Source organism: Pomacea canaliculata, linkage group LG6 (genome assembly GCF_003073045.1).
Source record: "Pomacea canaliculata isolate SZHN2017 linkage group LG6, ASM307304v1, whole genome shotgun sequence".
Classification (NCBI taxonomy): domain Eukaryota; kingdom Metazoa; phylum Mollusca; class Gastropoda; order Architaenioglossa; family Ampullariidae; genus Pomacea; species Pomacea canaliculata.
In genome coordinates, this window is record NC_037595.1 from 15,114,053 (window position 1) to 15,134,509 (window position 20,457).

Below are 20,457 nucleotides of genomic sequence, written 5' to 3' on the forward strand. Positions count from 1 at the left end.
TAGGTGATTGGATGAGTGAGAGGATGTCTGTCATAAAAAGTGACAATGGCTATAAGTTAATTAAATATTTGAGTTCGAGTTCGTCCAGTCACTCCAGCTTGTCCAGTCACTATACTTGCTTTGAGCCATTTAAATAAGGCAGTTGTCCAAGCTGTTTCAATGAAGCAAGAGGCAATGTGACTAGCAAGCATATTCTACTTCTTTTCCTGCCTTGGTGGACCACCCAAGAAGGATGTTGCAAATCAACAGACACAATTAATTCATCTCTGTTCTCTTTGACATTTCTGTTGGGTTTTTTTTTTATTAAAATAGATATATATTTTTTTCTTCAGACCTCAACATGTTAGCAACTATTATCAATAGATATTCCATTCTTATTAATTTGGTCGTTATAAGAATATTTTTTTCTTTTTCAAGTCAAGGACAGTCAACACTTTAATTAGTGTTATTGTCTGTGGGAACCTAATAGGGAAGTGCTGGATTATGCCCCTTCAGCATTTTTATTTTACATTAAATAGTTAGCATTTTAATCTGTCTGGTTAAATCTTTTACTGCAAGACACAAACTCACAAAACAGTAACTATGAAAATATGTTCCAGTCCTTTATAACTCATTTATTTTGCATACATAATTAAAATTTTGAATGGTTTAAAAGTGACATTAAGGATAAATGCTATTGGTGGAAGATAGGTTGGAGTTTTATTTACATTTGTTTCTTCAAAATCACAATAAATGGCAGTGAATAACAACAGTGGCAGATATGCTCTTGATATTATTAAATATGTTTAATATGATGTAATTAAAAAGTAGTCTTGGATGATACATACAGACTGTAAGACAGCTACAACAAATATTGATGAATGTTTTGATACATTGATATGATATAAATGACTTAGATTACTGTAACAATTAATATTAATTATGCATTACAAACGAGTAATGAAAAATTTGAGTGCCCAATATGCAAATTACCCCCAACAAGGAAGGTCATTACTTGTAATCTGCAGGCTTAGTTGGACACCCTACTTCAGGAAAACTATCCCTTGGCACCTTACCTACAGGTTCAGCAGGTTAAAAAAAAAGGATAATGCATGCAGAGCTTTATCTGTTCTCAAGGTATGAAGCCTGCAAACATCACCATAAGCAGAAAGAGGAAAAACACATCTCACATAAACATCTAATAATCATTTGTCTAATAATCCACCTCTGCCATTGACTGCAGCCAGGACAAGTAGATGTATTATGTTCATTCATGATTAGAAGGTTTAAGTGGATGAAAGGGGTGTAATTCACTGATTTGGGAAAATAATCAGCCCAGTCATTTGACAAAACTTGTGTAGCTTGCTGGTAGTAATGTATTCTCTGTGGTTGTATAGTCTCTTATTATACATATATATATATCCAACATATTTGTAAACATTTCTAGAAATGAACATCTTAGTTCTCTTGGCCTGTGTAGTCTGTTGGATTGAGTGAGTGGATAAAGGCTCTCCAAAGTGATATATGCTGTGCAGTATCAACTATGGCAAGCTTGGTCTTCTCCAGTCTACATAAAATATATTTCAAGCAAGTTGTTATCTACTCAACTTCATGTTGTGATGGGTCACATTGTCCAGTCAATTCTGAGCTGTTTTACAATTGTAAACACTGGTACATAATTCTGAATACTGTTTTCTTGGCAGACTGTCTTGTCATTTATTTTTAACATTTTAAAATGGTATAAAGCAAATGATAAATGATTTAAGCTATTCATAGTAACTTTAAGAGAAAAAAATTATGTAAATTATATGTCTAGAACAGTAATTCAGTGTATCTATGAATGTAAATAAATAGAAAATTCTATGGACAAATCTATCCAGCCTATTTAATATTTCTTTTAAAACTTATCTATTTCCTTATCCAGAAGTATACACTTTCAAATTTTTTGTTTTAAATGTCTAATTTGGCACAAAAATAACCTGTAAAAACATCATTCAATATTAAATATTTACACAGATGATTGTGTAAAATGTAAAGAAGTACTAATTTGTAGATTTGCAGAGGCACTTTGCAAATCAGATTCTTCTATTTCATTACCACTGAAGGTTGTGCGGTGAAACCTTCTCGATAAAACCTTTGACACATTAAGCACAACATCACTTAATCCAGCCCGAAAGTTTTTTGAGAAACAGACATATGAGAAAAATTTGCATGCAAAAAATTGTAGATGGATAAGATGTACAACAAGCTGCACTTTAGGTATTAGGTCCTTTTGGCCAACTCTGTTAAATAAGCCAATGATACGAAGGACTGAGAGTGGCAGCTGGCACACAAAATCCAAAGCAACAAGAGGAAAAAGCAGTTTACTGATGAACATTGTCTCTTTAGCTTGTTTGCTTTTGTCGTGTCTTCTACAGACATTATCAAAAGCATATGATTCTCTACAGCAGGTGCATCCATGAATTATTATAAGACTCAATAGCACAAGAGTCACAAGCAGAGGAACAACAGACACTATAAAGGCATCAACAAACATCAGATTGCTGAAGTGTTTATGAAATTCTTGCCATGGATTGCAGTATCGATGACCAGTAAATTTATTAGTTTGTGGTCCAAAGAAATATATCATGTAAGAGTAACAGACAATGGCCAAAACAGCTAAACTGATCAGTACAGCTTTAGCTCGAAATGAAGTGCACATAGATGACTTCTTGGAAGGCCAGAATACACTAATAAATTTTTCCACCATCATTGCAACCAAATACCACTTTGAAAGGAACAAAAAAACGAAGTTTGCAAATGTTCCAAATTGACAAAGTCCCACCTGATTCAGAAGTGGCAACTCATGATTGTATGTTAGAAATGACAGAAAAAAGGTAAAGAGAAACCCACTGTCTGATACCGCAATTCCTGCAAGATAAGGAATTAAAGCTACTTTACGAAGATAGCTTTTAGTAAACACTGCATAAGCTAATATATTTGTTATAATTCCCACAACTACAATAAGGGGAACCCCATAGATATTCACTTTATGCATTGCAGAATCAAAAGAAAGGTCTGGCATGGTAGAACCAAGATGGTGTTTCTTCGAATTGTTTGCAACTCTATAATGTTCGGTTTCATTTTCTTGGAAGGAAGAAATATTTAAAATATGCTTGCTGTTGCCCAAGAGGACACTGACATCTCTCAGTTCTGTCATTTTTAGGAAACCACTGATTTAATCCAAGTATTAGCTTCAGGTGAATGTTTCTGGAGGCACTTGCTGTTCTCACTATGTGGATTTGTTCAGAGAACAAATTTCTTCTGAGATTCTGTCATGTACTTGTCTGCCTTCTGAAATGGAATAAGGTCATCATATTAAAAACATTTTGTCACAAAATAAATTTGAGATAACACTTTTCTTATACATGAAAGTAATTGTAAAGCAATTTAGTAGTACAACACTGCTGCAAATAATGTTCACATTTTCTCTAGATTACCGCATATATTACTGTGATTGAGCTATTTCACAATTTATCATCACATAAAATTAGAAAACCCTGTTTTTTGTAAAAATTCGAATTTTCTATTTTTAATGCCGTTGTTTTACAGGTAAGTAAACATTTCTGAATAAACCTTATAAGGTGTAAGTTATCTTTCGTTAGATCAAATGCTAAATGCAAAAAAGCATGTAAGTTTTACTTATTATTCTGTTGCCCTCATAAAAAATTTATTGTCTATGCAATTAAAGGTCATAACTATTCTGGAGAGGTAATTATGAAGCTAAGGCAAGTCTTTGCCCATGGGTCTAAATCAGACCTGGGCAAGGGGCGGTCTTCGGGCCGCATCCGGCCCGCCTCCTGTCTCTGACCGGCCCGCCTGCTGGCCCGCCCGCCAGTATATATACTATATATATATACAGTATTGGGTAAAACTGAGTTAACTATATTAGTCCGGCCCTCTAAAACCATCCCAATTTCTCATGTGGCCCCTTGGGAAAATTAATTGCCCACCCCTGATCTAAATGGAAAATTCAAAGAAAAGTATCTTGTTTCCAAAGTTAAAAAGGTGATGTTGACTTCCCCCGAGCACTACCTGACACTTTACCTATTTACCACATTTCGCCTTTTCCGCCTCTTTATAATGACAATTCCATTTACGAAACATCTGTGGGGTCTGAATACCGCTTAACAATTATGGAAACAAGACACTTGTTCTCGAGTTCCCCATGTTGCTCAGGAGAAAGTCTTACCCCGTTCATAACAGACAAACAGACTCATTTCATTTATTGGCTATAAGCCCAGGAGGCATTTTTAGCCATAACATCAGATACTAACAATCACTCAATAGCAGTCTCACATGTGCAACAGATGGTGACAATATGTCAAAATATACAGATGAATTACTCAAACAGATTTATGCGATTCAAATAAATTTGCTTAAATTAATAAGAATCCCCATCTTATGTTGCTAAGTGTTCACAGCTGAGAAAAACAAGCTCATGCGTAACCTTTCAGACCATGCCCTATCGTTAGACAGACATCTTGGCATGGTTTCGTCCCAATGTTCTGCCAGGCAGGGACGGTGTCGGGTCATCAGCCTTAAGAAATCCAACCCCAGCGACTGGTGACTGGCTACTTCTACAGCCCTAACGACTGTGCAGTGAAATGCAGAAGGCATCAATCATAACAGTAATATTTTTTTAATTCAAAAATTTGAAAAGCGCATACTGACACTCCTAAGGAGCATGCTCTTAAGAAACCAGAGAAACAACAAAGCTCCAAGGATTTTTTATCCGGCGTTTTATGTCTTAAGCAAAAATCCTTAGGAAAGCATTCCGTAGCCTCACTATTTCTGATCATGTATAGACATGTGAATTCTCACTCTTGCGGTCTGCCCGCAGGTACGCGATACCTGTGTGCAGAGCAAATCGTCACAACTCATTCATTCCACATGCCGTTCACTTGATAAATTCTGCAAGCTGTGATCTTGTGTTAGCCTGAGGTGACCTGAAGTCACCAACTGTATCATACAAGACTTGACCTTAATGCAGAGTCAAGAAGAGAAGCGATCAAAGAAAGGACGATAGACAACAGACAAGTGTTCACTAGTAAACCAAATAACAAGTCATCCTATTACTCCATGTCCTGGAAGAAAAGAGAAACTCGAGACACTGATTAATTGATTTATTGAAGAGGCCTTCGACCCGTTTCAAGGGGAATCTAAAGAGTACAAAGTACAATATAAAGCAATAAAACATACCTCCTAAACTACACAACCAGTATGATGAATTAAATAGGCAACGATTAGTTAAATTTTGTACTTCAAATGCCTGTATAAAAGATGTGATTTGCTGCATTATTAACTATATAATTATATACTAACTAGTATTTGCTAGTATCACGAATAAACAAACAAAAAAAAAAAAAACAAAAAACAGATTGAGATTGGTAATACTTTCTAGGCATAAATTTCTTTCTCAATACACTGTATCTTGGACATACGAACATAACATGCAATCCCGACACTACAATACCTGGACAAAAGAGACATGACAGGCAATTAGCATTGTTAATTGAGTTGTTCACAAAACGCAAACGATGTGACAAACATATGAAACCCTGAGTCGAAAACATCTTAAAGAATTATGGATTCCTATGTGTTGGACATCGTTCAGATATGCATATAAAAAACCAATATAAGTGTTCGATCAAATAAAAAACGATCTACGACTGAAAATTTTGTAATAATTCCATGCCAATCTCGATATCAATTATTAATAAGCCTTCATTCAAACTCTCTAAAGAACACCTTCGCGTCTTCCACGCCCTGATTTTCCCCACACATAGCCAAAACCCTATTTATACAGTAAAAAAAAAAGACATCCTTGTTTTTTTGTTTTGAAGATGTCAATTCAACAGCATATGGTATGCTTTATGTGAGATTCGGTTAGCGGGCTTTCGATGGACCTGGAGCCAGTAGCGAATACATAGAGTATACAAATTTATGCTATGATATCTAGCATAATGTGTGTCAAGACTGACACTTAAAAACACTTCAATGCAAATAAATGAACACTTTCAATAATGTTTAAATCCCTTCCCAATCCCCATACCTCAGCCCCCGTATATAAACATAGGTAATATTTATGCAACTCCACCTGGAAACCACCCAGATAACCTGCCGGTCCCAAGCTGGGATGAAGGAGGAGAGTAGGGCGTGGGGCTAGCAACCCCACCCTGTAAAAAAAAACAAAAAGTTACAGAAACCGCAAATACATTAACTGCACAACTAGAGCCTGGACGGGAAGATTTTGGAAACGAGGCTACGCCTGACAGGCTGAGTTGCTTTGTTCTCCAGTGATTTTGTTGCTTTCTTGTGCAACGTCTTTGCTCTTCCATATCCTTAGATTTCTTTTAGTTACAAGTTGTATTTGTTTCTCTTAAATTTTACTTTGTTGCTGTTTAACTGCTTGTTATTGCCTTGCTTTCTGTTTCTGTGGATTTTACTGTAACGGTTACGCTCTCCGCCATTACCTTAGATCTGATTCCTACTGCTCGTACTGTTTTCTTTTTTCTCAAACTTAGTCTCACTTTAAATTCTCACATGGCGGACCTCCACTATGTTGTATAGCCGTGAGTACCTTCTCGCACTCTCTCTTACTTCGGCGACCTTCATTTATGATACTTCCACCTTTCCAACTAATATCCTACCTCAAGACTCGACCGTCCATCAGAAAAAAAAAGTGAAAGAGAGGTAGGAGAGGCTGAGGAAATACGGTCTAAGCGAAAAATGTAAATCTCCACCACTACTACACCTAAGCACCAAACGAGGTACAAATGGTGGGAAAAAGAAAGGTGACCTAAATTTTATTGTGAATTTTCCTTTGTCAAAGAGCGGGCGACTTTCACTAGAAACGAAAAATGTGATAAGTAGATGTGTTGGTCACTTAAATGTGCAGTCAGTCTGCAACCAGGCTGTGGACATTCATGATTTAGTGTTGGATAATGACTTTGATGTATTTTTCTTGTCAGAGACATGGTTAAAAGAGATAGGCGATGAATCAGTAATCAAAGACCTTACGCCACAGGGTTATACATTTGCACAAAATCCCAGGAGTGGTAGGAGTGGAGGTGGAGTTGGAGTTTTATTTAAAGTACATTTGAAATTTACAGTGCTGAAGGGACAAACACAGTACAGGTCCTTTGAGTACATAACAGCAAGACTGACATTAGCCAAGCAGACATTAGAGATCATTTGTTTGTATAGACCTCCTCCATCTAAAAAGAATAAGCTTTCTGATTCTCTGTTTCATGAGGAATTTACTATGCTGCTGGACAGTTTACTCACAAAGGAGAAGATTCTTATTTTGGGGGATGTAAATTTGAGACCTAAAGATCATAATGGGCGACATGGATGCCAAAGTTGGAAATGACAACACAGATAAAGGACACGTAATCGGAAAGCATGGTGAGCTGCTCACAGTTCTGCTTGTTCAATGACCTTGTAGTCAGAGGAAGTTTTTCCACACCTAACCATTCACAAGACCACCTGGACTTCACCAGATGGACATACAGAAAACCAGATCAATCACATCACCATTAATCGCCAGTTTAGAAGGAGTCTGCTGAATGTCAGAGTAAAGCGAGTTGTAGATGCAGCCACAGAGCACCACCTGCATATAGCAACCATGAAGATAAAGCTGAGGTCTTTCCATGACTCATCAGACAGACTCACCACAAATTCAACGTGCAGTTTCTTAGAGACCATAGAAAGCAAGAAGAGTTCAACTGCAAAGTTAAAAACAGGTTTGCAGCGCTGGACAGACTCCAGGAAGAAACAGTAGGCAACCACTGGACAGGATTACAAGAGACGTGGACACACGTTCTGGGGAAAAAAGGAAAACAGCATAAGGAATGGCTGGCTTTAAAGACCTGGCAAAAGAAAGAGGAAAGGAAAGAGCAGAAGCAGAAGATCAACCAATGTCAAGACCAGCAGGAAAAAAAGCTCGGAGTAAAGTACTGGGAGATGAACTGAGAAATGAAGAGTGCAAGAGGCAACAAGAGACAGTTCGCACATAGGATGGCAGAAGAGGCAGAACAAGCAGCTGGGCAAAATAACACAAAGAGACTATAAAACAAATTATAAGAATTCTATCAGGAAGGAAAAACACCAATGCGTGCAGGCCAATAAAGAATAAGAATGGCAGGGTCATTACCGTTGATGCAGAACAAAGATCTCTTTGGGTGGAACATTTTGATGAAATACGTAACCGACCACCACCAACTTGGGACATTGCCCCAGCCGCTGAATAGCTCCTAGTGAAAACCAACCCACCAACCATGGCAGAAGTCATCAAAGCCATCAAGACCTTGAATTCGGGCAAGTTGGCAGGCCCATATGGCATTCTTCCAGAGGCACTCAAGGTAGACCCAACAGCTGCAGCAGAGATGCTACACCCCCTGCTGCAGAAAATTTGGGAACTGAACCAAGTTCCAGCAGACTGGAAGCTTGGCTATTTAGTAAAGCTACCCCAAAATGGCAAGTTGACTCAGTGGAGCAATTGGCTGTTGTCCATTCCTAGCAAGGTGCTGACCAGAATCATCCCGGAGAGACTGAAGAATGCCCTAGGGCCTAGACAAGAGACTGAGACAAGAACAGGCAGGCTTTCGGCAGGGTAAATCATGCACAGACCATACCGCTACAACACGAAATATTATCGAACAGTCTATCGAATAGCAGTCGCTACTATACATAACATTTGTAGATTTGGAGAAGGCTTTTGACTCTGTAGACAGGGAAACCATCTTGAAGCTGATCCAGCACTACGGCATTCCAACAAAGCTTATTGCCATCATCCAGCAGCTGTATGAGGACAACATGCCAGGTGATCCACAGCGGAAAGCTGGCTGACCCTTTCGTTGTGAGGACTGAAGTGAGGCAAGGCTGTATGCTCTCGCTGACAATCTTCCTGATCGTCATAGACTGGATCATGAGAACAACCTCTAACAGCAACACGGGCGTTCAGTGGACCTTCCCCATGCAGCTTGAGGATCTCGATTTTGTGGATTACATCAGCATGTCTCACAAGCAACAACATGCACAAAGCTCACTCAGCTTGCAGAAGAAGCAACGATGACTGGCCTGACCATCAACATCAAGAAGACAGAGATAATGCGGGTCAACAATAAGCAAGAAGCCCCACACCAACTACATGGAGAATGTATTACAGAGTCTGACCGTTTCACCTACTTTGGCAGCATAGTCAGCAAAGATGGAGGTACAGATGAAGATGTAAGAAACCGAATAAACAAAGCCAGGCTTGCATTCCACACCCTACGACCAAGGCTTTATCTCTACACACCAAGATCCGCATCTTTACACAAATGTAAAGTCAGTCCTTCTGTATGGATCTGAAACATGGCGTGTGACAAATGCTATCACGAACAAGTTTACAGACATTCGTCAATAGATGTCTGCCCTACATTCTCAACATCTGATTCCCGAGAAGATCTCCAATACAGACCTGTGGGAGAGAACCAACCAAATACTTGCCAGCCAAGACATCAAGAAGCGGAAGGGGGAGGGGCTGGATCAGTCACACCTTACCAAAGCCGGCCAGCAATTTAACCAGACAAGGCGCAGGGTTGGGAGACCCAGACAGACGTGGAGGAGATCGGCCCACAGAGAGGTGGAGACAGCTGGCATGACATGGTCCCAAAACAGGGTCCGATGGAGGGATGTGGTTGCAGACCTATGCACCACTAGGGGCGAACAGGACCAAGAAGAAGAAAAGAAGAATATTTGTGCATTCAATAGTTTAAAAAAAAATTGATGATGAATATACACCATGTGTCCACAGCATACGTATGTCGCGTAACGCGATCGGGCGTCGCGGGGCTTGCTCTCTCACAGACACACTCGCAAACACACAAACTTCCACGCTCCCGACGCGAGCAACGAAGCCAATCTTTCCTCAGTGGACACAAAACGTGCACACGAGTTACAATACAAAACTGAGGTCTATTGGCGGTCGCAGAGTACGACCACCAACTCAAAAGATAAGAAAAAGAAAAGGAAAAGAAAAAAAACCATTACAACAGATTGCAAAAACAAAACAAACAAGGGACAGCCCCACCACTAACTTTAAAAAAAAAATTCGGACACATCCACGCACGTCTAAACACGCCCCTCTAACAGGTTATCCCCCCTCCCAGGCCACTGCCTGAGACAACTCGCTGCTCACTGCCACAGATCAGTTACGGCGTCACGCCCTCTTGTCAAGCCCAGTCCGTGCACACGAGCAGATTCTCGGCGCTTAGTCAACAGTCCGCTGACACCTCAAACACCTGCCTGGTTGCACGCTGGTGGTTAACAGCACTCCGTCTTCAGATCGCTGACTGACGGCAGTCTGTTAACCCTTTGCCTGTTTGTTAACCTTTCACTATAAAAGTCCCGGTCTATCCTTGGGGAGAGGGAAACTTCCGTCCTTCCCACGCTAATAGGGTCCCCGCCCCACTGTCCGTCAGATCAAACAACCGGACACACCGCTGCAGCAAGCAACACGCGACGACGTAGAATGCCAATTACACTTTTTTGGACACAGCATGCAACATCCTCAAGAGCAGTGATGCCCAACCTTTTTCGGCCTGCGGGCCATATCCATTTCGGACAGCCGTGTCGCGGGCCATATCCATTTCGGACAGCCGTGTCGCGGGCCACTTCACCGCAAAAATACAAAAAAAGAAAAAAAATATAGAGCAGATACCATTTTTTATTAGAAACAAGTTGTACTTACCATTAATTATGTAGTAATTAGTGGGATTTTTGAAGTTGTTTTCCCGAAACCAACTTCTGAATGTCCGGCCTTATCGTAGAGACACCAAGTCGGAGCACTGAATCGAAATGTTCGTCCATCGAAAAAAAAGATTGAGAGACGCCCCTACGTAGGGATAAATACTTCTTCCCTTTTTTCGTGGGGTTTTTTTTCGGTTTTTTTTTTTTTTTTTTTTTTTAATTACTAACATGCCGATTTCCTGCACTGTGGGCAGAAGTTTCGCGGGCCGGATATGGCCCGCGGGCCGTAGGTTGGGCATCCCTGCTCAAGAGCATGAGAAAAGGAGAAACGTGTTGAAAAAAAAAAACCTCATAATATTAGTACACATTTACAACTTTTACTTTTACTATGTGTCATTTCTCCCTCTTTGGCATGTAACCCCCACTGCGGAATACAACAATACTTGAGTTCTTCAAATTAATAACCAGGCTTAGCTGTTTACTAGTACTATAAAAAAATATCTAGCTGAGCTTGATGGCCTTGTGGGTGTCTGAGGTAAGCAATACGTCAACAAATAACAGGATTAAAATATGTAGTAGTTCAGGGCTTAGCTGCACTACATGTTTACTCGGCTCAATAATATTCTTTGCCAACGTGTCAATTAAAAGAGAAAGGAGGAGAGGACTACATTCCCCCCTGCTTTAACTCTTTGAGGCAAAAGAAAGAATCAATAACATCACAACCTACCCTAACTTTGCCCTGAGCAGCTTTATACATACTCTTCAAAACGTTTACCCTTTGTCCTTTGACCCTCTTTCTTTTCAAAACTAGCCACAACTTTTTCCATACAAATAGAATCAAATGCTATTTTGAAGTCTATAAGTGCAACGTAAAACTTTTTTGGTACCATAGCTGAGAGCGTATATATTTTATCTATTGTACTGTAATGTGTCTAAAACCAGCTTGTACATCCTCTATAACCTGATTTTCTTCAATCCATTTAGAAAGTCTTTGGTTTAATATATACCTGTACAACTTACTATTTATATTTAACAATTTAACAATGAGATTCTTCTATAATTTTTGGGGTTGTTAAGGTCACCTTTCTTGTACAAGGCTTTGGTGATGGCCTCAGTTCATTCCAATGGAATTCCTTGTTTTTCTTTCCCTTTTTCCCTAGAACATGTGTACAAATTGTCTTCCAAATGTTCTTGAGAGTTTACCAGTGTTCTTACCCTGACTCTTCTATCAGTCCTGAAAGGGCCTCGTACTTATTCATGATTTCACAGTTATAAATTTCCTTTGTTTGCTCAGTGGAACCTGTGGAACGGATTGTGTTTGTTAACCGAGGTTCCACTGTATATGTAAAATCGTTTTCAAACAAAAACGATACGCAGGCTCTACAGTGCGCCACGAAGCGTACGACGTACAGCACTGGCTTAATCTGTGCATCAAAAACTCGAAAGAAATCTGTAAAAGTTTAAAGAAAATACAGTGGAACCTCGGTTAACGAACACAATCCGTTCTGGAATGTTGTTCTTTATCCGAAATGTTCGTTATCCGAGGCAGTTTTTCCCATAAGAAATAAAGGAAATAGATTTAATTGGTTCCCAGCCCCTGTTGACTCGCTAATATTTGAAAGTTACAGGCTATTTAGGTGGGCTATTTTTAATGAGAATAGTTATAATACAATATAACAGGAGTTAAATAAACATAAAAACATTAATGAAAGCATTTGAACATAAGAAAACTTGCCGTTTTGACGACGTGGGTGGATGGAGGTCATGTGGGGAGGAAGGGGTGGAATTACTGCTTGAATTCCCCCTTCATGAGCACGTGACATTGTAAAATCGGGGGTGACTTCCCGTGTGTGGGTGAACAATCAACAAATCCAGATTGGTTTTGTACACAGTATCAATACAGTAGTCAAGCATAAAAGGTCACTGAACCCCGAAAATGTGTGCAGTTGCAACACATCCTTACGACAAGGCAGAACAGAACAGTAGAAAACATGCAGTGCACACGAAAGATCTTTCCATTGTCAACAACTCGGTGGACACACGATACTGACTTTCTTCTTTCTGATATCCCTTTTCTGAATTTGGTTATGTCAGTCTAAGCTTGAATTCTTGTAGTTAAAATGATTTGTTTCAAGAAATTGGCTGACAATATTTTGTTTGATGAATAAAGAAATGTTTTGATTCAATGTAATTGACTGTGTGTTTATTGGCACGAAACAGTGATTGACTATACAACTGGCCTTTCCATTGTTTTCAGCAGTAGTCACCCCGGAGTTGTGCATCTCTAATAAACAACTGTCGATTGTTAGTAATGATAATAAAAGTATAAAGTTTCATGAAATCAAGATATGTAAGCTTTAGAAATAATTTCTTTAATGAAAGAATTATATGTTGATTATATGTTGATGATCATCCCATCACCCTGCAACTGAAGGCTAAGAAAGATGAGTGTTTCCTACTAATGCTGCTACTTCAGTAGATGCTCACAAAAATTGGAAGCAATATGTGAGACAGCATAACTAAGTGTTAGTTAGCAAAAGACCAAAGATGGCAAAAACCATGAAGTTAGTGGACACTGAACTATTTAACTAACAAAACCTATAACTGTATTGCTCAATGTTTTTATTACTGTGTACTTCTCTGAAGCCTAGTCAACATTTGGGTACACAGCACAACCATGTTGGCTTTTCTAAAAGTGAATAAAATAATTAATTTTATTAGTTATGTTAAAGTTATATGTAGTAAGACATGGAAAGATGGTTATATTTTTCATTCAACAGGTAAATTACACGAAATGCTTAGATAAAACAAAGTTACTAGGCTTGAACTTTCTGTTCTCGCTTTTTCCGTTCCTTCTTTTTGTTACAGTTTGTTTACTTAAAATCCATATAACTTTATATTGACATGTGATATAGGGCTAAAATTTGAATGAAGTTTTCTTTATATATATATTTAAGCATTTCCGTAAGAGCTTTTTAAAAATAATTAATGGTTTAGTAGTTTCTAAGCTTTCACTTTGTTTTCCTTCACCTTTTCAGTCTCTTGTTTTATTACGTTTGTTTAGTTTAAAAGCTTATAACTTTATAATTACTGACATGTGATCAGAGGGGCCAACCATCCGCGTGGGGCCGGGGTAATGGTCTCAGAGGCGGCGTTAGGAATAAGCTGGGGCTGGGACCGACCATCCGCGCGGGGCCAGGGTAATGGAGTACGTGTATCAATATTGATATGATGCCGGAAGCACTGATTTATATACAGTTAGATAGGCTGGATCAATTTCGCGAAATAACGCACGAATTTAGTGTTTTAATTGTTCGTAATCTTTCCCACCGTTTGTGACAGTAGCAGTTTTTTCTTAAAGCGAAATAATATGGTGACGATAACTTCATAAACTGCTTGTTATTATTGTCGGGCTTAACGTGAAGACATGGGTTCAATAATTTGCTTAATTAGAACTTAGAAGTGTTTTCTGAACATCAAATTTTGTCACAACTTGTTTAACACAGCTAGCAATTAATAAGTCATAAAGATGACCTCGGGGGCTGAAGCGCGGGGCCCCTTCGAGAGCGGGGATTGGGGCAGCCGCCCCATTTGCCACCCACAAATGCCGCCGCTGCATGTGATACAGGCCTAAAATTTGAATTAAGTTTTCTTTATCCGTATTTAAACATTTCAGTGAGAGCTTTTTTAAAAAATATTGAGTATTTTAGTAGTTACTAAGCTTTCAGTTTTTCTTTCCTCGTTTTCTCAGTTTCTTGTTTTGGTTATAGACTGTTTACTTTATAAGCCTATAACTTTTTATTGACAAGAGATATAGACCTGCAATTTGGTTGAGCTTTTCTTCATACAAATTTAAACATTTCTATGAGAGCTTTTAAAGAACTACTTAGTAGTTTGGTAATTATACCGTTTTAAATAAAAATTTCGTAAAATTTAACAGTGTTTTACAAAAAAATCATAAAAAACTATGCCGATTTTACAAAATACCCGTCACTTGATTGTAGATCTGTTCTTTTAGGTAACTATTTCAAACAGAATTTTGAGTCTACTCACAAAATTGACGAAGTTTTAAGCTTTTTAAAATGTTTGTTTAGGCGCCATTTTGGATTGTTTCCCGTGAAACAAATTTTTTTTTTTTTCGACCGGTGCCTGGCCTTAAGAACACTGAGGCTACGCTTAAACAGCTTTCTTGTGCACTTCTGATATTTATCCACCAAATGCTTTTTTACTGATACGTGCAATAATAATCGAGAAATAAAAACCCCTGTACAAAGCTGTACGCCAAAAGTCGAATGTGGAGGGAGATAAACATTTAGCAAATTCTCATCAGTATGTCTAATAAGTGTTGCTAATAAACTTGTTATTACATGAAAGAATGAAAAGGAGGATGATAGCTTAAATGACTTAAAATCAAAAACATACAGGCACCGAATGTGTCGGACAAACCACATCACATCTTCTAGCAACTAGATGAAAATACTTTATAATAACACTTCACAGAAAACATTACAATATGTCCGAATAGTAGAATCTTTGCAGAAAAATAAAGCCATATAAAGAAATTTAGAATCTGTTTTAATCGTGCAGCATTAAAGCACTAGTAGTTTTCTTATAGTCGAGAGTTGTCATTAACATGTTCGAAAATGAGAAGCAATAATAAGAACAAAAATGCTCTTAAACCCAAATAAGTTCTGTTCTGGCAACTTACCACTTAGATGAAGGTCTTCACTGATACATGTCGCGTTTGCGTTTCTTCGCGTTCTCTTCCTTTTCGACTGTCAGCTCACAGCTTCGCGTTGATCTGGCAGATTTCACTCTTCAAAGTTTAGGGGTAGACCGCCTCAAAGAAGCTCGGCTGTGTTTCTTCAAAATGCAGTTTGCTGCCTCTAGCTATCTTTTGCCCCATGAATTTCTGAAAGAAGGCCGGCTCTATCTGCAATGACTCGGCACGTTCAACTCTGAAGCTCTGGCAGATATGCGTGGCACAAGCTACTGTCAAATCCGTTATCGTGCTGGTGTAGATTGCAGAAACAAGCGCAATATGTCTTCGTAACTTGGCGTCGTTCCTGGCGGCAGTCATGCACACTGATTGCTTCCAGACAGATCTGATATTTATCGCCCAAGTGTTATGTTGCTACTTCCTGGGTACGGAAACAGTCGTTTCAAAAACACGCAACCTAAAAAACACCTTATTCTGCGATTTTTTAAAAATCTGTTTAATAGAGGTCTGGATGAAACTCGCTGAAAGTCTCACAAGTATTTCTGCAGCAAGTATCACAAAAGCAAGTCGCGGTACTGATTTGTGACAAAAATATTGTTTATTAAATATTCATCCAAATCAACTTTGACAGTGACAGTGCTGTCAAAGACACGAATAAAAAAAAGCAATGCACAACGTGTCGTCGGTAACACTGGGTATTCCAGGACAGAAAAAATACAAATACATGTAATATAAAATTGTGTAAAGAAAAGGAATCTGAATAAATTTCGTGCGATTTCTCTCACCACAAATTCAGAAAAGGTAAGTATGCAAAATGACAATACAACCGTCAGTATGTGAATTGTGCTGATAATAATTAATAATACTATAGTGTGACAATACTACTAATAAAAAAAGTGTGATTTGTACAGTGCATAATCACGTTCAGGAAGTAGCTTGCTCTCACCGCTTACGTTAAGTACCAGACATGGACAGAATATAAAGGACGGAAAGAGAAACATATAGAGAAGGCGGACTAGTCAATTGACTACGATCACAACTTTTGACAGCTGTGTTGATTGATGTAATGCCCGTTGAACAGTTATATTTTTAGTTCACGTATTAAGGATTCGATGAAAGGTAGATGACAGATTTGGAAGAAAAGATCGGAGGGCTCCGCTGTTTTGCAGCGCAGTCATTAAAAATCCTTGGAGTTTATGTGGTTGTTCTGATGAGAAGAGTAGAGAGCGCACAGTCATCAGACGAAGAGCTGAGTAGTCTAGCTAGGATATAGAGAAAGAGAAGTTCATAGATATTCCCAGCAAACACGCAAGATTTGGCCAAGCTTGGGCCATGCTTGGGAAATTCTTGTAACATTGGTTAGCCCAGTACCAATTAAACATATCCACTAAGCAAGTGCCAAGGCTCACGGTGCGCGAGCAACGCTATCGCTCATTCGGCTGCGATGGCGAACTGGGAAAAAGCTTGGCGGAATAGTAATCGGCCAAGAACTCCGGTCACCAAGCTTGACCCAAGCTTGCTGACATCGACTGATTTATGACTATTAAGACACGTTTTACAAAGCGCTTATTTGTAATTATTTGTAGAATTATTTCTTTTTTCTTTTTTTTTATTGCTGCGCAATGAGCATTCTTCTGAATGGATACCTGCGCATTATAAATAGACATCATCATCATCATCATCAAGATCCCTCTCCAGAAGGGCATATGACGCGTGCTGGCGAAAGCTCTCGGGAAGCCAGCTCGCCGACCAATCTTCTCACGGCCAAGGCAAAAACCAGGATAAGGACCCGGAACATCAGAACCCTGTACAAGAGAGGTAAATCAGCTCAGGTTGCACAGGAAATGAAGAACTATAACATGAAGCTCCTCGGCCTGGAGACAAGGTGGAATGGCAGCGGTCAGACCAGATTTTCGTCAGAGGAGACTATCCTCAACTCTGGACATGAAGACCCTGACCATGAACGCTAGCCTTTTGACGAGCACTCTGTCGCCAACATCAAGGGTGGCACCACGGGTGTTGCTGTCGTAAGTCTTCTTTTGTCTTCTTCGGCTTTCCTCCGCGACTTCGGTTGCGAGCGCAAATGAGTCACGTAGTTTCTCTCTCAGAGTCCATGTCCAGGGCTGAGGCGTACCCCTTTCCCCAAGCCCAAATTCAATGTCCACTGGCAGCTGGGGGTCTCTCCCAAACATTAATGAATAGGGGGGAAAGCCAATGGATTCGTGTCTGGTGCTATTATGCATGCACGAGTGGTACAACATGATGTGCGTTCAGCGTTCCCAGCATGCTCAACAATGTGCGATCAAACCGCTCGCACATGCCGTTGCCCATAGGGTGGTATGAGGTGGTCCGAGATTTCTGGCATCCCGTTATCAGGCACAGTTCTTTGATTATCCGACTTTCGAAGTTGGCACCTTGATCAGAATGCAGCCGGAGAGGCATCCCATAGTGCACAATAAAATTATTGAGCAGAGCTTCCGCCATTGTTTTTGCTGTCATGTCAGGGTTACCCTCAACCTATTTAGTTCAACCTATATAAACCTGTTTATATATGAGCTTAGCATACGGGTGGCGTGCCACCATTGTCACTACCAATGACAGTATGGCGTGCCATATGTCTTTTGGTGGGTTAAGACAGATGATAATGTTTAAGGCTAGCCTGTGTTTATTTAAGACCCGACTTAAGACATCTCTTTCTTCTTTGATTTCATGACACTCCAAAAGCACATGTGAAGTGCTAAGCCTGTCCTCACATGTGCAGGAAAGAGGGTCTATTCTATATTTAGTTAGATATTCTCCGCCAAGTCTCATTCTGGCTATCTTGGATTGGTGGGGCCTATTTGAGCCAAAGACAAGCAGAGTAGTACTGAGTTGTTCATCTATCAGTCTCCTAGTTCCTTTACCTTCAATCTTGTACTTCTCATTCCATCTTAATTTTATTGCTGATTTTATTGCTATTCTCCTCTCTGCTGGTGAAACAGATGATGTTTAGGGTGGTAATTTTATGATTGTTAGTTTGTTTTACTGCCAGTTTGGCTAGTTTATTGGCTTCCTCGTTTCCTTTTAACCCAATATGGGAGGGAACCCAAAGGAACCTGACGTCTCCATTTTCGTTGGTAATCTTTTTGATAGTACTAAGAACTCTCGTCTTGTGGTGTCCCTCAGTTTGAGGTGTATAGTCTCAAGGGCTGTCTGTATAGCAGTCATCTCGGCTGTGAAAATGGAGGTGTGGGTCGGGAGTTTGAAGGAAAGGTTTGTGTAGTCAGGACAATAGACTCCCAGCCCAGTTGCTAGCGTTTCTGGGTCGTGGGAGCCATCTGCGTGTAGTCCTTGTAGATGGTGTCCAGTTTGAGGTTGATCTCTGAGGTGATTAGGTGTTGATGGCCCTCTTTGCTATATTTAGTGAGATCAGTGTCTATTTGCGGTTGTGGAAGTGTCCAAGGTGGAGTGTGCATGTCGGTATGAGGGTAGGGTGCTGTAATGTTTGTTTCTGCACTTTTTGTGTTTTCTAACTGTTGGATGTGATGTTGTATAGTGGGTTGTGGGGTGGGGCGTCCTGTTCTGTGTCTGTGGGGTTGTGAGTGGATATGTCGGACTGGATGGTCTGGAAGGAGACACTGCGTCTTGTAGTAGTAATTGGCTGTTCTCTCCTCGATAATCAGTTCTATTGGTTTTTGTCCTGTCTCTGCCAGTACTGACAGGTTTGGTGTGTATGAAGGTACACCCAACACTACTTTTAGTGCCGTGGCCTGAACTGATTGGAGTTTGGCTATTTGGTTAGACCTCAAGTGCACTAAGAGTGGGGCCACGTACATAGAGCAGTTTTGACATTACATGGGCTTGATAAGTAGAGATTACATGGGCTTGATAAGTAGAGATTTTGGGTGGGTGCCCCAGTTGTTACCGCTTACTACTCTCATTAGGTTTATTCCTTTTTTGGCAGATTGCGTTATTTTGTCCACGTATGGGGACCATTTGGTTTTATCCGAGAAAATTACTCCTAAGAATTGTACATGGGAGCTATAGTCAATGGTTATTTGGTTAAGTATTAGTTTGGGATAGTCTGTTTTCTGGTTAGGTTTTCTAAATATGATTTCCTGGGTTTTAGGAAAAGATAATCTAAAGTACACAATTTTAACCAGTTTGCTACGTCGTGGGGAGGTCTGCAATCATTATGTTAAAAAGTAATGGACTGAGAACACTCCCCGAGGCACTCCATTATCAAGCACTACCTCTTTGAACGTCTGGTTGTCCACTCTGACTGAAATTTTTCTGCTTGATAAGAAGGATCTGATTAATTGGACAATTTTATTTGGAGTGCCCATGTGGTAGAGTTTCTGGATCAGACCGTCATGCCAGAGCATGTCATAGGCCCGCTCAATGTCCAAGAACACTCCACACAGGTTTACTCTTTTTTCTGTATGGGCGTTGATTATTTCCTTCTGCAGAGCTGTTATATGGTCCATCGTGCTACGTTTAGTCCTAAAACCACTCTGCTTTGGGGGCATTATGTGGTTCTTTTCACAGTAGTAGTTGAGTCTGGATTTGATAATTGTTTCAAGCGTCTCGCCTAACTGCGAGGTAAGCGCTATAGGTCTGTAACTAGCGGGGGTTGTTTTCTCTTTACCTGGTTTAAAGATTGAGACTACCGTAGCCGTTTTCCACATATCTGGGAAAGAACTTTTATCAAGAATTTCATTAAAAAGTTCTAAGATAGCAAGTTTAGTTTTATGATGACATTTTCAAAGCATTTCATGTGATTAAGTCTGGGCCTGGAGCCGATCCCAGCCTTTTAGTTATTAGGGCCTGTTCAAGCTCTTCCATAGTTATTTTTTCCGTTAGTTGAAAAGTGTCCCCTTGGTTTATTGGAGGTAGAAAGTCTCGTTCGGCCTGCACCCTATGTAATTTGAAGTCCGGGTCGCTGATTTTTTTTTCCTAAACGTCCCAGTGAAGGGAAAAACTTCGGAAGCCTTTGGAAGCGT

The 20,457-nt window shown here is 39.7% G+C and overlaps 1 protein-coding gene across 1 annotated transcript; it reads right to left on the reverse strand.

Moving 5' to 3' along the window:
• Positions 1-599: 599 nt before the first annotated feature.
• On the reverse strand, positions 600-20,426 carry LOC112566799 (RYamide receptor-like). Its single transcript, XM_025243163.1, has 2 exons — positions 15,464-20,426; positions 600-3,312 (listed from the first exon to the last, which is right to left on the reverse strand). Exon 2 carries the CDS (start codon positions 3,176-3,178, stop codon positions 1,988-1,990), a length of 1,191 nt encoding a protein of 396 aa, XP_025098948.1. The 5' UTR covers positions 3,179-3,312; positions 15,464-20,426; the 3' UTR covers positions 600-1,987.
• Between the last annotated feature and the right edge of the window lie 31 nt (positions 20,427-20,457).